Below are 14528 nucleotides of genomic sequence, written 5' to 3' on the forward strand. Positions count from 1 at the left end.
GTTATCCTCTACTACTCTGCCTGAAAAAGCAAATTAAAAAAAGCAAAAACAAAAACAGCATCCCAATGAGCCTGCCTTGAACAACACTATCTTGGACGCCCTGCAAAAAGAGGTCAGACTGCTTGCTTAAGAACAAACACAGGTGGCTTGAATGGACCTCACCAGGCTTAGAGAGATCACAAAGGAGGGACCTGAGAAGTGGTCTGCAGGCTTCTCATTGGAGACACATCAGACAAGGATATTCAATTCAAGAAGAGCCAAGTTTGCTATGGCTACCAGAACCAGAGACAACACACACAAGCAAACCACATTCATCATTTTCTTTTCTTTTTTTAAAAATATGTGACTGGGATACTAACAGAAAATGCAGTTTAATGTAATTAAATAGAAAAGCATTACAGAGTGGGCACAATGAATTGAATAAGGACTTTGTATTCAACTTAGCAGTCATGCACATTGGTGACCAAGAAAGGATTTATAATTCATCGTCAAAAATCCTTTTAAATGGTCAGTCTTTTAAGGATGGCTGCAGCAGAACAAGGCAAACTGAATACTGGAATGATACGGGAAAATCATCATCACCTAAGACTAGTTTTGGGTTTTCTTTAGGGAGTTCCTCCAGAACAGAATTCAGCGTCTATTTATGTTTTCTGCTACAGTGCTCTACCAAGAGCAGTCTGGGGTAGAGAATATCGCCAGACCATGCCCACAGCCAGGGACGAGCTGCTCCCTACCAATTTCCAGGGTTGGGCCCAGGGCCCACTTCTGGGGCAGAGGGGAGGCATTGCCCATATGGGAAAGGCGATATAAGGACGACATGGATGACTTCAAACTTTGAATTTATCATGAGAAAAGCCTAGAGACTGTGGCCTACTCCTTGTTGGAGAAAAAAAAAAATGAAGGAATTTCTTAAAGTGGAAAAAAATGGTCTTAGCTCCTGTTTTTACCTGCAACAGGTGTCAACTGCTGATTGAGCATCCCCATTGGTGTTGGTGGTGGCACCACCCCCATGAGAGCCCCCACAGGGGTGCCTGCTCGGGGAGAAGCACTCGGCTGCTGTTGCTGTGCTGCTCGCTCTCTCTCCTGCTGCTCAGCAACTTTAGCTGCCCGCTCTGTAAAGGCATTTCAGATTTTCAATTCTGTTTTTAACCCAGGAATTCAAAATACCATCCATTGCATTCAACAGGACTAGTAAAAACACAGGCAACAGTTCTGTCTCAATGGAAGGAACAGTAGATGACTAGTCTCAACACAGGAGGAGTCGGGCCGATTTCACTTGGTAACCTAGAGTCCAGCTTTCCTATCCCATCTTGAGAACTGGTCTGCAAAGATTTCAAGAATGTTAAGACTGCAACACACATTCAGAAAGCACAGATTTTATTTAAACACGTCACCAGCATAACCAACGTGGTTAATCTCACAAGGCACCCTGAAGATGAGAAGCACTACCATTATTCTAGTATTAATAGCATTACAAATTATTTATAATTTCAACATGAAGCAATTCCATGGCCCATTATAATTTTTGGCACAATTGTTACTTACTATATTTTCCTGATTCCCTGCACCCAATTTTACTAAGATTTGAGGACTCTTGTCATTAGTGTCATGGGGTTTATTAGCAGCTGAAGAAAATTAACTCTGTAAGGGAAAAGTAACTTACTGCCTCCTCCACAAGGTTTTAGGGAAAATAAACGCTAATCTGTACATTCTAACTTAGCAAAGAGGTCATGTTAATGTTTAATAAACCCCAAGGAAAAAAAATGGATGATACTCTAGGTTACAGTCTTCAGAAGTAGGGAATAATATATATACACATATGAAGCAATGGACAATGTACTGACAGAACCAGGTTTCCTGAAGCTGAGTTCAATACTGAGCATGAATCATCCTAAATCAGCAAAAGTTCCAGAATTCATACTTATTTCATTCAAAAATGCAAGAGGAGCATTTGCTTGTGCCAGTGCTGGGCTGTGGAACAAACGTGCTACACCCCTCGTTCCTTTGAGCTACTCTGCATCTCCATAAGCAATAGTTCCAACAATCACATTCCCAGTCTTTCTGAGAGCTGAAAGGATGGACCCTTACTATAGCACTCTAGAAATGTGCATCCCCCAAACTACCACAATACAGGGTTTATTTTGCTTCACCATTCATAAAAAGGAAATCCTCTCCACTCTTGACATGGGCAAACTGAGGCTGGGAGACAGGTAGTGACTTGTCCAAGGATACAGAGAGAGAACCAGCAACGTGTGGCCCTGATTCCTGACATCACACTACAACTGCCACACATTAACCCTCCAACATGGAATTCAAAAGGCTGATCTAAGGAGGGGGAAAACAGCTCGAGGTCCTATGGCTTTAAAGAGCATCAAGAAGCAACAGCTCTAGTCCTCCTTCACGTGAGAATGTGAAAGTCAAGCAAGTCAAAGTTTCCTTGGCTGCAAAACAGTTGCCCGCACAGACCTGTCACCACTCTCTACACTGTCCCAGTTTACAGATCCTCTGTACAATGAGTGTTCTTTGTATGTTAAGCTCTAGTATCTTCACTATAGAAATGACACAGTAAAATGGGAGAGAAAAAAAAAAAAGAAGCTGAAAAGTAAAAACTCAGGCCTGTGGATGGGATATTGGACTAGCTACCTACTGGTTCTTTCCAGAAGGAGCCCAGTTGTCTTAGAAAAAAGAACTATTAAATGAAGTCAGCCAAACTCCAAACTTTGGGTTTTGAGTTCAATCGGTCAGAATACCAAATTTTGTGTCTCAAGCAGACATTGCTGAGTCATATACCTCCTCTCATTAAGTTCTCACTGAATTTCTGAATTTCAGACTCCCCTTTTAATTTGGAACAATTTCCCAGAAGCCATCATTTCTCCTCCTCTTCAGTTCTGCTCCAGCATTTTTTACTTTTACATTATCCCCAGACACATTCTTGCTCTTGTTCGCACTCTAAATAGCCAGCCATGCAGTACTGGCTCCAGCTGCCCTGGCCCAGGATTTACAGCTATGTGAACTTCATTTCTAGTATTCCTCCAACTAAGTGATATGCCTGGTTTTAACTTTCATTAAGGTGAGAAATATCAAAGTGCTCCAAAATTCTAGATTCTTATAGAACTGACTAGGGTTTCTCAAAGAATGTTCTGTGAAATACTAGTTTTTTGGGATACTAATAGGCATTATACATGAATATCTGATGAAGTTTCAGAAAACACCAGGTGAAAAAAATAGGTACTTTAGTGTAGCTTTAAAGACTTTAAGGAGTTCCCATTGTGGTACAGTGGAAATGAATCTGACTAGTATCCATGAAGATTCGGGTTCGATCCCTGGTCTTGCTCCAGTGGGTTGGGGATCCGGCGTTGCCATGCACTGTGGTGGAGGTCGCAGATGTGGCTCAGATCTCACGTTGCCGTGGCTGTGGTGTAGACCAGCAGCTGTAGCTCCTATTTGACCCCTAGCCTGGGAACCTCCGTATGCTATGGGTGCGGCCCTAAAAAACAAAACAGAAGACTTTAATATGGCAATATGCACTATAACTTTCCAAGAGAGAAAGTATTCTGAGTGCCTCTTAAACTCGTTTTTGTCACAGTGTTTTCTGGCTGAGCACCTTGTAGGATTAGGGTTCTGTAGAAGATCCTTGAGGAAATCTGTCAGATAATTTTATAATAATCAAATGTAATAAACGAAAGGAATAATTTTTTTTTAAAAAAGGAGTTTCTTCATAAACTCTATAAACTTTATATAAATAAAGGTGGCACACTTAACACTTAATTTCTTTATGTTTGCTGGCCAAGAAGAGTAATGGTGACTACTGTGGTCAATCGTTGAGAGAGGGCTTTAAACTGGAAAAATGAAGCATTACATACAATTCCAAAAGGAAAAAAATACAGCTCTGAGGGTAACAGTCCTGTCTAATCTAATGTTTACTACTCATTTCTTTATTAAAGCCATGCCTGGTATTAAACAAGAAAAACAAAAATCTCTCTCAAGTATTTGTCCCTAACAGCTAAGAACCACCAAATTGTTGAATGATAGCTTGTAGCTCAAAATGACTTAATTACAGAGAAGAAGGAAAATGAAGGCAGTTGAGCTTTATCAAAGAGAACCCAAGTACCTTATAAATAGCTATGAATGCATCACAGGCCAGGATAGGCCTAGGCAATCAAGCCTCAGCCTAGAGTTTATACATACGGCTTATCAAGAGCCATAGTAGAAGATCACTGATTTTGAAAGCCCCCTTTCAGATGAATTTAAACCAAAATTATATTTAACATCCTTGTTCAACCATTCCCCAGCTCAACACATGTGTGCTTATAGGACTCAATGAAAGAAGAAAACCATGCAATTTTTAATAGCAAATTTTTTTTTGAGAAATCTGGGGAAAAAATAACTACACCAGGATCAGAGGTCAAGTCAGAGACAGTGCTTGCTCAGTTGGGACAAGGCTGGCACTTAAACCGCTGGATGGGAGCCATTTGGGACCATCCCCAACACAAAGTTCATGTGCAAGGGGTAAGAACAAGAGAGTAAAACCTATCTATGCACGTGCATTGCTGAAAACATCCCCTTGCTTAGAAAGCTGAGATAGTTGTGCCTAGGCTCTATTTACCTTCATATTCTGCTTTCTTGGCTGTCTCAAGGTTTCTCCATTCTGTCCCCACCAGTCGGCTGAGCTCCCCAAAAGAGTAGTCTGGATGCTGGGCCTTAATCACAGCTCTCATCTCACTGCTGAACAGGATGTAGCCACTCATGTTGATTTTCCGTTTGGAGCCTTCCTTCTTTGCACTGCCTTTGGCAGACTTGGGGGTAGACTGTAAGACAGAAAGCCCTTATAGTGCATCAGAACCACTGCCTCTGGTCAACTGCTCAAAATTTCTGGAAGCCAGGAACATGCAAGTCAATAGCTACTGTTTTATAGACATGTTCAGTTTATAGCTGGCCCATTTTCTTGTTCAAAACACAGCTCTTCTCTTCCTTGCCTCTTACCATACAAGAAATAATTGAAAGTTTCACTGAATTCTGTAATAGTGACCTCACAATTAAGTCTTAAGAATATTCTGAATGAAGAAAAAACAAAAAAACAAAACCCAACAGGGATCACCTTAGCCAAAAGATGAGTTCCTAAAGGAGAGTCTAAAAAGATAGAAGCAATAAATGCTAGAGTAACAGGATGATGCAGTTCCTGTAACCAAGAAGAGATTCTAACCTGCCATTAAAACCAGCTACCTGAGAAATTTAAAAACTACATTAAATTTTAAATTAATAATGGCATTGAGAAAGAAAAAAAACATCTGTTCCTTCTTGTGGAATTCTAGGTTGAAGCTCATATAACGTAGGGGCTGGTTGTCTCCTTACTTTTTAGCTGGAATTTGCTGCAAACCAGAGCTGGGAATAAGACAAGTAACAGGAACTTGTCACCTTCACCTGTGGGGGTGTGTAGGGCATGAGATCCAGCTCACTGGCCAGAGGAGTCTGAAGCTGAGGGAGAGAAGGAGGCTCAATGACCTCACTATCCTCTTCTCCCATCTCTTCGATATCATCATCTCCACCTTCTAACTCAGCAAATTTAGCTTCTAGCAACTGGATCTTCTTTTCCAACAAGGGTGAGGGCTCCTTCTGAGGAACAATTGGTTTTCTAAATGAAATGACATTAAAAAAATAAAATGAAATCACCTATCACTACTCCAGAACTGATCAGAAAGCAGTATTCTGCCTTAATACAACTAGAAGCAAGTCGCTGCAATCTGCTTCTTTTAAAAACATTCTGAATAGCCACAAAAGCACTTGCCACTATACAGTGAAACACACACACACACACACACACGTATGATTTTGACGTCTTTTTTTTAACATTTTCCTGTTTAGATCTGTGTGTGTGTGTGTGTGTGTGTGTGTGTGTGTGTAGCGCATTCTCTTTTTTTCTTTTTTGGCAGGACCTGTGGCATATGGAAGTTCCTGGGCCAGGGACTGAATCCAAATCATTTGACCTATGCCACAGGTGTGGCAATGGCGGATCCTTAACCTGCTGCACCACAGGAGGAACTCCTAGTGTGCATTCTCTTAATGGGTTATATACAAGAACCAAAGATTTCTGCCTCCATATTACAATTACTTAAATGTAAGCTAAGAGAATTATAATAGCAGTTAACCACATTTCAGCATATTCTGAGGATTTTCCTTTAATCTTTAATTGAATTAATATTTTCTATTTGAAATGCACAGCTCTAGTTTCAGACCTAATGAAAAACAAACAAACAAAAAACCTATCCTAGACTACGCTATTTTGATGTCAGTTTTACTATTAGGAGCTGAAGTGCTCTTTCTTCCTTAGTTTTTCAGGTTTACCTGAAGTAATAAATTTCATCATCTACCACTTTAGCAGAGAGTGAAAACCTCTTCAGTCCCTTGAATTTCTTCATCTGCTTGTCACTCTCGTTGTAGCGGCTCTCACAAAGCAGAATGTCATTTTCTGGTATTTCGGTTGGCCTGCAGGAGAGGAAGTCCTTGAATGACAACACAGCACACTTTCCTGAAAGAGAACATTGGAGAGAAATTAAAGAGTAAATTGTGGTCATAGCTAACAATTATTTTTAATTTGTATTATTTTTAAATTAATATAGTCACATGATTCAAAAGTTAGAAGATTTAAAGGGTATACAAAGGTATAAGGACAGATATCTAGAATATGGAATAGAATTAAGTCAAGAAATAAACTCATTGGAGTTCCCATCGTGGCGCAGTGGTTAACGAATCCGACTAGGAACCATGAGGTTGAGGGTTCGATCCCTGCCTTGCTCACTGGGTTAAGGACCCAGTGTTGCTGTGAGCTGTGGTGTAGGTTGCAGACGCAGCTCGGATCCCGCGTTGCTGTGGCTCTGGTGTAGGCTGGTGGCTACCAGCTCTGATTAGACCCCTAGCCTGGGAACCTCCATATGCCGCAGGTGTGGCTCTAGAAAAAAGGCAAAAAGACAAAAAAAAAAAGAAAAAGAAAAAGAAAAAGAAATAAACCCATATAATTGGGTTTCTATGGGTAAATGATTTTCGACAAGAATGTTAAGACAATTTAGTGGGGAAAGAACAGTCTCTTTAATAGTACCAGGACAACTAGATTTCCACATGCAAAACAATGATGCTGGAAGCCTACCATGTAACAAATATACAAGTTAACTTAAAATGGATCAGAGATCTTAATGTAAAACCCTAAAAGAAAAATAGAGGTATAAATCTTTATGACCCTCTATTAGGCAATAGTTCCATAAATGTGACATCAAAATCAGAAGCAACCAAAGAAAATAGAGATAAACTAGACTTCATCAACACTAAAAACTTTAGTGCTCCAAAGGACACAAAGTGAAAAGACAACACCTGAAACAACAGAAAATATTTACAAATTACATCTCTGGTAAGAGTTTAGTATCCCGGAGTTCCCATTGTGGAGCAGTGGAAACGAATCTGGCCAGGGACCATGAGGTTGCAGGTTTGATCCCTGGCTTCACTTAGTGGGTTAAGGATCTGGCATTGCTGTGGCTATGGCGTAGGCTGGCAGCTGTAGCTCCGACTGGACTCCTAGCCTGGGAACCTCCATATGCTGTAAGTGCAGCCCTAAAAGGCAACCCCCCCCCAAAAAAAAACAGTTTAGTATTCAGAATATATAAAGAACCCCCACAACTCAACAATAACAGGACAAATAAGTCAATTGAAAGATAGGCAGAGGATCTGAATAGACATTTCTACAAAAAGCTTGTGAAAAGATGCTCAACATCATAAATCATTAGAGAAATGCAAATCAAAACTGAAATGAAATACCACTTGACATCCATTAGGATGGTCATTCTAAAGGAAAAAAGGCCAAAAAGCAAACAAACCTCTCAGGAAAGAAAGTGTTGGTAAGGATGTGGAGAAACTGGAACCCTTGTATATTAATGTTGGTAATGAAAAATGGTGCAGATGGTTTGGAAAACAGTTTAGTAGTTTCTTAAAAAGTTAAACAGTTATGATATCATCTAGCAATTCTACTTTTAGGTAAATATTCAAAAGAACTGAAAACATGGATTCAAACAGATACTCATACACCAATGTTCACAGCAGTATTATCTAAAATGGCCAAAAGGTACATAGAAATTGCCCAAATGTCCACCAACATATGGATAAATGTTATATATACATACAATAAAATATTACTCAGCCTTAAAAAGGAGTACAATTTTGATAGATTCTGCATCATGGATGAACCTTGCAAATTTTTTATTTATGTTAAATCAGAGAGAAAAGGACAAATTTTGAATGATTCTACCTGTATAAGGTACCTAGAAAAGACAAATTTCATAGAGACAAAAAGTAAAATGGCTTACCAGGGGCTGGGAGAGGCAGAAATGGGTAGTTATTGCTTATTGGGTATAGAGTTTCTATTTGGGATGATGAAAAGTTCTAGAAACGGGTAAAAGTGATGGTTGTACAATACTGTCAATGGACTGAATGTCACTGAATCATCCAATTAAAAATGGTTAAAATGTTGCATTTCATGTTATGTATGTTTTACCCCCAACATACCAATAGTAGTGTATCACTTATATTTACACCTAAATTTTATTGTAAAATAATCTATCTTGAGGATCACTACTGGTATTAATATATATTTATTCAACTAGTTCCTACTGATGGATATTTAGGTTGCTTCCAAATTTTTGTTCTCCCACTGAAGCAAAACAATGTTGACATAAATAATTTAAGACATATCAATTTGCACATGGATGAATATGCTGGAGGAGAAATTTCTAGAAGTACAAAAGCTAGGTCAAAGGGTATGTATACTTTAATATTTATTTATTTATTTGTTTGCCACATCCACAGTATATGGAAGTTACCAGTCCTGGGATAGAATCTGAGTTGCAGCTGTGACTTATACCACAGCCACGGCAATGCTGGATTCTTAATCCACTGCACTGGGCCAGGATCAAACCTGTGTCTTGTGTGCTTCAATTTTTATAGGTACTATCAAATTATCTTCCATACAAGTTATGCTAGTTGATAAATCCACCATAAAGGGGGTGAATGCATTTCCCTCTATTCTTGTCAATTATTAATAAACATACTTATCTTTGACAATTTGATAGGTAATTACAAAAAAAAAAAAAAAGCAGCATCTAGGTAGTTTAATTTGTATTTCTCTACTGGCTGAGGTGGTGCATTTTTTAGGAACCACTGGTAACTTCCCTCTCTTCTCTTGATCTTTTGCCCATTTTCCTATTGGATGTTGATCTTTTTTTCTAATTGTTTATAGGAGCCCTTCATGTATGAGGGAAATGTGATCTTTTCTTTTTTTTTTCCCACTGAGCCATTTTATTTGCACGTATATATTATATCCCTAGAAAAAGAGTCCAGGGATTTTCCTTTCTGTATGTTTCCATCTTGCTTCTTCATGGTCCATGATACCAGCTGAGGCTTTAAGTACAATGAACCCAAACAGATGGGACGGGAGCAGGTTATTCTGCCATTTTTCTGGATCTTTGAGATGCACATCAAACCTGGGGCTGATGACTCCACACTTATTTAGTCTGCCTGTGAGGTTCACAACAATCTGTCCAGCTCTATGATCACTGATGATTTCAAATTCGCCAATGTAACCATGCTTCATCATCACAGTTAGAAACCTAACAATGGCTTTGGAGCATGGCCTAATAACCTGGCATTTGTCTCTCTTTTTGGCATTGCTGATGCTCTTGAGGGCATCAGCCAGGACATTCATGCACACCATTAAGGTGGCATGGAAAGATGGCAGAAAGAGCAATCTGATCTTTTTCTAATGACACACATTGCAAATACTTTCCCAAAGTTGTCACTGGTCTTTGATTCTGCCAGTTTTGGTTATGCAAACATTTTAAACATTTATGCAGTTGAATTTAGAAATCTTTCTTACATGGGTTCTGAGTTTTATGTCAAAGGTTATAAAAATTTCTTTCCCGTCATTTTTTCTGGTATCTTTGCTGCTTCATTTTACGTTCATTTAAGCCTGTGATTTACCTGGGAATTTATTTGGAAGTTGATGTCAGAGATGGATACAATTTTACTTTTTCTAAACGCCTATCTAATTTCTAAATACTACTTAGAGAAAAAAATCAATTTTTCCTCACTTACCTGGGATGCCATCTTTATCATAAATTATATTTGGATCTACTGCCAAACTTTCTATTCTGTTCAAATAATTGGTTTACTCATATATCATATAAATAATTTTAATTATTATAGTGTTATGTTTTAATATCTGTAAAGACAGAAACTCCCCTCACTACACTTTTCACAATTTTCACGATTTTTAACATGATTTTTTAAAAAATCAGTTTATTTAGTCCCAACTTCCTCACAAGAAAACTTCCATTGTTATATCTATTAAGATCACATTAAAAATTAATATAGGGAGAATGAACATTTCTATGATGTTGAGACATAATTTTTTTTGGTCCACACTCAAGACATGTGAAAGTTCCTGGGCCAGGGATCAAAACCGCACAACAGTGACAATGCTGGATCTTTAACCTACTGAGCTACTAGGGAACTCCCCATTGAGATTTCAGCATATGGTATGTTATTCTATTTGTTCAAGCATTCTCTTTTAAATGCATTAAAAGTAGCACTAAAAAGCCTTTCTTTATATAGATGTGGCACATACCTTGCTAAATTTATCCCAAGGTAATATTATCTTCTTATTATAACTGAACCTTTTTTTTTCTTCCCTTTTTTGGCTGTCCCACGGCATATGGAGCTCTCAGGACAGGGATCAGATCTGAGCCACAGTTGTGACCTAAGCTGCAGCTGCAGCAATGCCAGATCCTTAACCCACTATGCCAGAATAGGGATCGAACGTGCATCCCAGTGCTCCCAAGATGCTGCTGATTCCATGGTGCTATAGCAGGAGCTCCAATACTGAATCTTTTAAGGCAAATAATTTATTACTAACTCTACACTCAACCATCTTATTTCTCTTATTATGTGCCATGGTTCTTGGTTGATTCTCTTGAAGTTTCATCTCCTCAATTTCCTTACCTGAGATTTCTGTTTCTTACTTCTAACTGCACTGACTAGTACCCTCAGAACAATGTTAAATAGGAGTGATAAAGACATTCCTATTTTGCTCTGGACTTTAACAGAAGTGTTCACAGTTCAAAATTTAGTAAATTAAACATTTATAAGCAAAACATGTAAAAACAGGTCAGAAACATAAACAACAAGGTCTTGCTTTATAGCACAGGACACTATTTTCAATATTCTATTAATAAACGATAATGGTAAAGAACATTAAAGAGAGGAAGTTCTCTTGTGATGCAGGAGGTTAAGGATCTGGAATTGTCACTGCAGCAGCTTGAGCTGCTGCTGTGGTGTGGGTTTGATCCCTGGCCCACGAACTTCCATATGTCAGGGGTGCAGCAAAAAAAAAAAAAAAAAAGTATACACACACACACACACACACATGTGTCTGTGTGTATTAGATGATTAAAATAGCTATTAATTATTATCACTGCATTGGACTTACATAGCACTTTACTTATATAATCAAAAGCTTTTCAATTCAGAAAAGGGACAGTTAGGATTTTCCATATTTTATAGAAGGAAAAATAGAAATTTGGAGGAGTTCCCATTGTGGCTTAGTGGTAACGAACCCGATTAGTATCCTTGAGGATGTGGGTTCGATCCCTGGCCTTGCTCAGTGGGTTAAGGATCTGTCATTGCCATGAGCTGTGGTATAGGTCTCAGATGTGACTCAGACCTGGCATTGCTGTGGCTTTGGTAGGCTGGCAGCTGAAGCTCTGATTTGACCCCTCGACTGGGAACTTCCATATGTCGCAGGTGTGGCCCTAAAAAGGCCAAAATAAATAAATAAATAAATAAATAAATAAAATAAAAATAAAATTAAAAAAAAATTAGAGATTTGGAAAAGGTAAAAACTCTGCTCATAGCTGACGAGTAAATGATTGGTGACCCTGGAACAGATGTGTTGTCTTTGGGTTCCTACCAGGCCTCAAAAGATAGGGAAAAGAAAAGTGTTTAGGAAACTTCATTTATTAATGGATAAAAACTTTATCAAAACCTGCTGGATTTTGCTGAAACTGTAACAGATCACTTCATTCATTTCTTCAATTTCTCTTGATAATTTTCTTATATTTTTGTGGGGGTTTTGTCTTTGTTTTTTTAGTGGGTATCTACGTGAGTCTTATCTATTACAAGATAAGTTATTAAATGTAAATTGTAGATTAAAAAAATTTAATTTTAAAAATTTCCCTTGTGTTGCTTTTTCTGATTCACAGCCCTAATTCCTACCTAATGTTTGATATATTTAATTTTAATTTATTTACTGACTCCCCAGCCTCTGCTCCACTGTAAGTTCCTGAGAGCAGAGATTTTGGTTTGTTTATTGCTGTAAACCTAGAGCCTAGAACAGTGCCCAGGACAGAAGAACTATCCAATCAACTGTGGAATGAATGTGATTAAATGAAAAGCATAAATACCTACCCAGAATACATGTCATGGGGCAGGTTTCTTCCAGATTACTCAGAAACACTTCTTTCTTGTAGAACATTTTTGTGGGCTCATGTTCCGTCTCTTCTGGGTGAATGAAGATGGGGCCGAAAAAATATGCAGCTCCATCTCGGACCCATACTTTTTCAATTCTTAGAGGGAAAAAAAGGGAGAAATTTCATTAAAATAGAGTTCTGATGGATTTTATTCTTGAAGGACTAATTTAACAAAAATTCTGTTATAAAAAACTTTATGAAACATACTATTTACAGAACTTTCATTGGCTGTTTTGATAAGACAAATTCCTTGATTATTTTCCCCTTCAAGTATGAGAAGATACTTGGGAAAAGAGAACTGAACATTTGGCTACTCATCTGAGGGGGAGAAACTGTTGTTATTGTTTTGCTGCACATGTGACATTTGGAAGTTCCTGGGCTAGAGATCAAATCTGAGCCACAGCTGTGACCCTTGCCACAGCTGCAGCAATGTGGATACTCTGCCCACTGGACCACCGTGGGAACCCCCAGAAAAATTGTTTTTAACATTAATACCAAGGCATACAACTTAAAAGTTTAAGCTAACTCCCAGGTTTTCTTCCTGATGTGCTAAACATCTATCATTGGACTTGGGAGATGAATAAACACACAGACCACCAATATTTGGCGTCAGATCAGAGGAGTGACAGAGGCCTTAAGGCCATGGTTCATGACCTTTTTGAAAGTCAAGACCTAATACCCCTTTAGCCACAAGGATCTGATGAAAGCCAGATACCATCACTCTAAAACACATAAAAAGTTAACATCTGACTGTTCTGTATAAGATAGTGTACCATTCCTTACAACCACACCATAAAATTATCACCATTATTGTCCCATAGTCTCATGGTTTCAGAGATGAAGTAGCATCCTCTTCTCAGTAACTCCACCTTTCCAGTTCCTCAGGCCAAAATGCAGAGGTCACTTTTGACTCCTCTATCTCTTTTGGACTCTACATCTTCTTAATCTTTCAAAACAGGATCTGACTACTTTGCAGAATAGAATCTGACTACTGGCCTGAGCCACCATCATTTCTGCCATAGCTTCCCAGCAGATCCCTTTGCTTTTCTACCTTTGACTCTTCAGTCTCTTCTTTTCTTTTGCTACTTCTTGGGCCGCTCCCGAGGCATATGGAGGTTCCCAGGCTAGGGGTCGAATCGCAGCTGTAGCCACCGGCCTACGCCAGAGCCACAGCAACGCGGGATCCGAGCCGCGTCTGCAACCTACACCACAGCTCACGGCAACGCCGGATCGTTAACCTACTAAGCAAGGGCAGGGACCGAACCCGCAACCTCATGGTTCCTAGTCGGATTCGTTAACCACTGCGCCACGACAGGAACTGCTTCAGTCTCTTCTTAACAATCAATGGACATGGCAAACTTTCTGAGACCTAAGTCAGATGTCACTTTTTTTTTTTTTGGCCACGTCTGCAGCATGCAGAAGTTCCTGGGCCAGGGATCGAACCCCTGCTACAACAGTGGCCTGAGCCGAAGCAGTGACTAGCACTGGGTCTTTGATGTGCTAAGTCATAATGGAACTTCCAGATTTCACTTCTGTGCTTAAATTATCCAATGGTATTTCATTTAATTCAGTAAAGGCCGAAGTCCCTACAATGGTTTCTGAGGTCTGCAAGATGGGCTCTGTATTCCCTGGCTCTCATATCTCCTAACTTACGCATAGCTCACTCTCCTTGTAACAAGCTCTGTTGATTTCAACAGGCCAGGTAAGCTTCTCTCTCAGGTCTTTTCTTCTTGAGGCATATGGAAGTTCCTAGGCTAGGGTACAAATCAGAGCTACAGCTTCCAACCTATATACCATAGTCACAGCAACTTGGATCTGAACAGTGTCTGCAACCTAAACCACAACTCAGGCAATGCCAGATCCCCAATCCACTGAGCGAGGCCAGAGATCAAACCCACATCCTCATGGATACTAGTCGGATTCATTTCCACTGTGACACAACAGGAACTCCTCTCAGGTCTTTTC

General features: G+C 39.2%; 2 protein-coding genes across 17 annotated transcripts in view; both read right to left on the bottom strand.

Moving 5' to 3' along the window:
* The window catches only part of PBRM1 (polybromo 1), a 128872-nt gene that overhangs the window by 11228 nt on the left and 103116 nt on the right, over nucleotides 1–14528 (bottom strand). For 9 of the 16 annotated variants that reach the window (XM_047776411.1, XM_047776354.1, XM_047776372.1 and 6 more), the window contains 5 exons: nucleotides 12502–12659; nucleotides 6343–6526; nucleotides 5422–5632; nucleotides 4607–4808; nucleotides 948–1112 (listed from right to left, as the gene is read on the bottom strand). In XM_047776411.1, the coding sequence (XP_047632367.1) occupies nucleotides 948–1112; nucleotides 4607–4808; nucleotides 5422–5632; nucleotides 6343–6526; nucleotides 12502–12659 (920 nt within the window). Of the gene's footprint in view, nucleotides 1–915; nucleotides 1113–4606; nucleotides 4809–5421; nucleotides 5633–6342; nucleotides 6527–12501; nucleotides 12660–14528 lie in introns of those variants that run through there. The other 7 variants (XM_047776462.1, XM_047776444.1, XM_047776401.1 and 4 more) reach the window with 2 other exon arrangements.
* Nucleotides 9215–10143, bottom strand: LOC125125479 (40S ribosomal protein S15a-like). The gene has a single exon (XM_047776559.1). It carries the CDS (start codon nucleotides 9749–9751, stop codon nucleotides 9362–9364), a length of 390 nt encoding a protein of 129 aa, XP_047632515.1. The 5' UTR covers nucleotides 9752–10143; the 3' UTR covers nucleotides 9215–9361.

This window comes from Phacochoerus africanus, chromosome 1 (genome assembly GCF_016906955.1).
Source record: "Phacochoerus africanus isolate WHEZ1 chromosome 1, ROS_Pafr_v1, whole genome shotgun sequence".
In the NCBI taxonomy this organism is placed as follows: domain Eukaryota; kingdom Metazoa; phylum Chordata; class Mammalia; order Artiodactyla; family Suidae; genus Phacochoerus; species Phacochoerus africanus.

Coding starts and splice junctions, on each gene's coding strand:
- LOC125125479 (XM_047776559.1), bottom strand. CDS start 9,751: ATGGTGTGCATGAATGTCCTGGCTGATGCCCTCAAGAGCATCAGCAAT.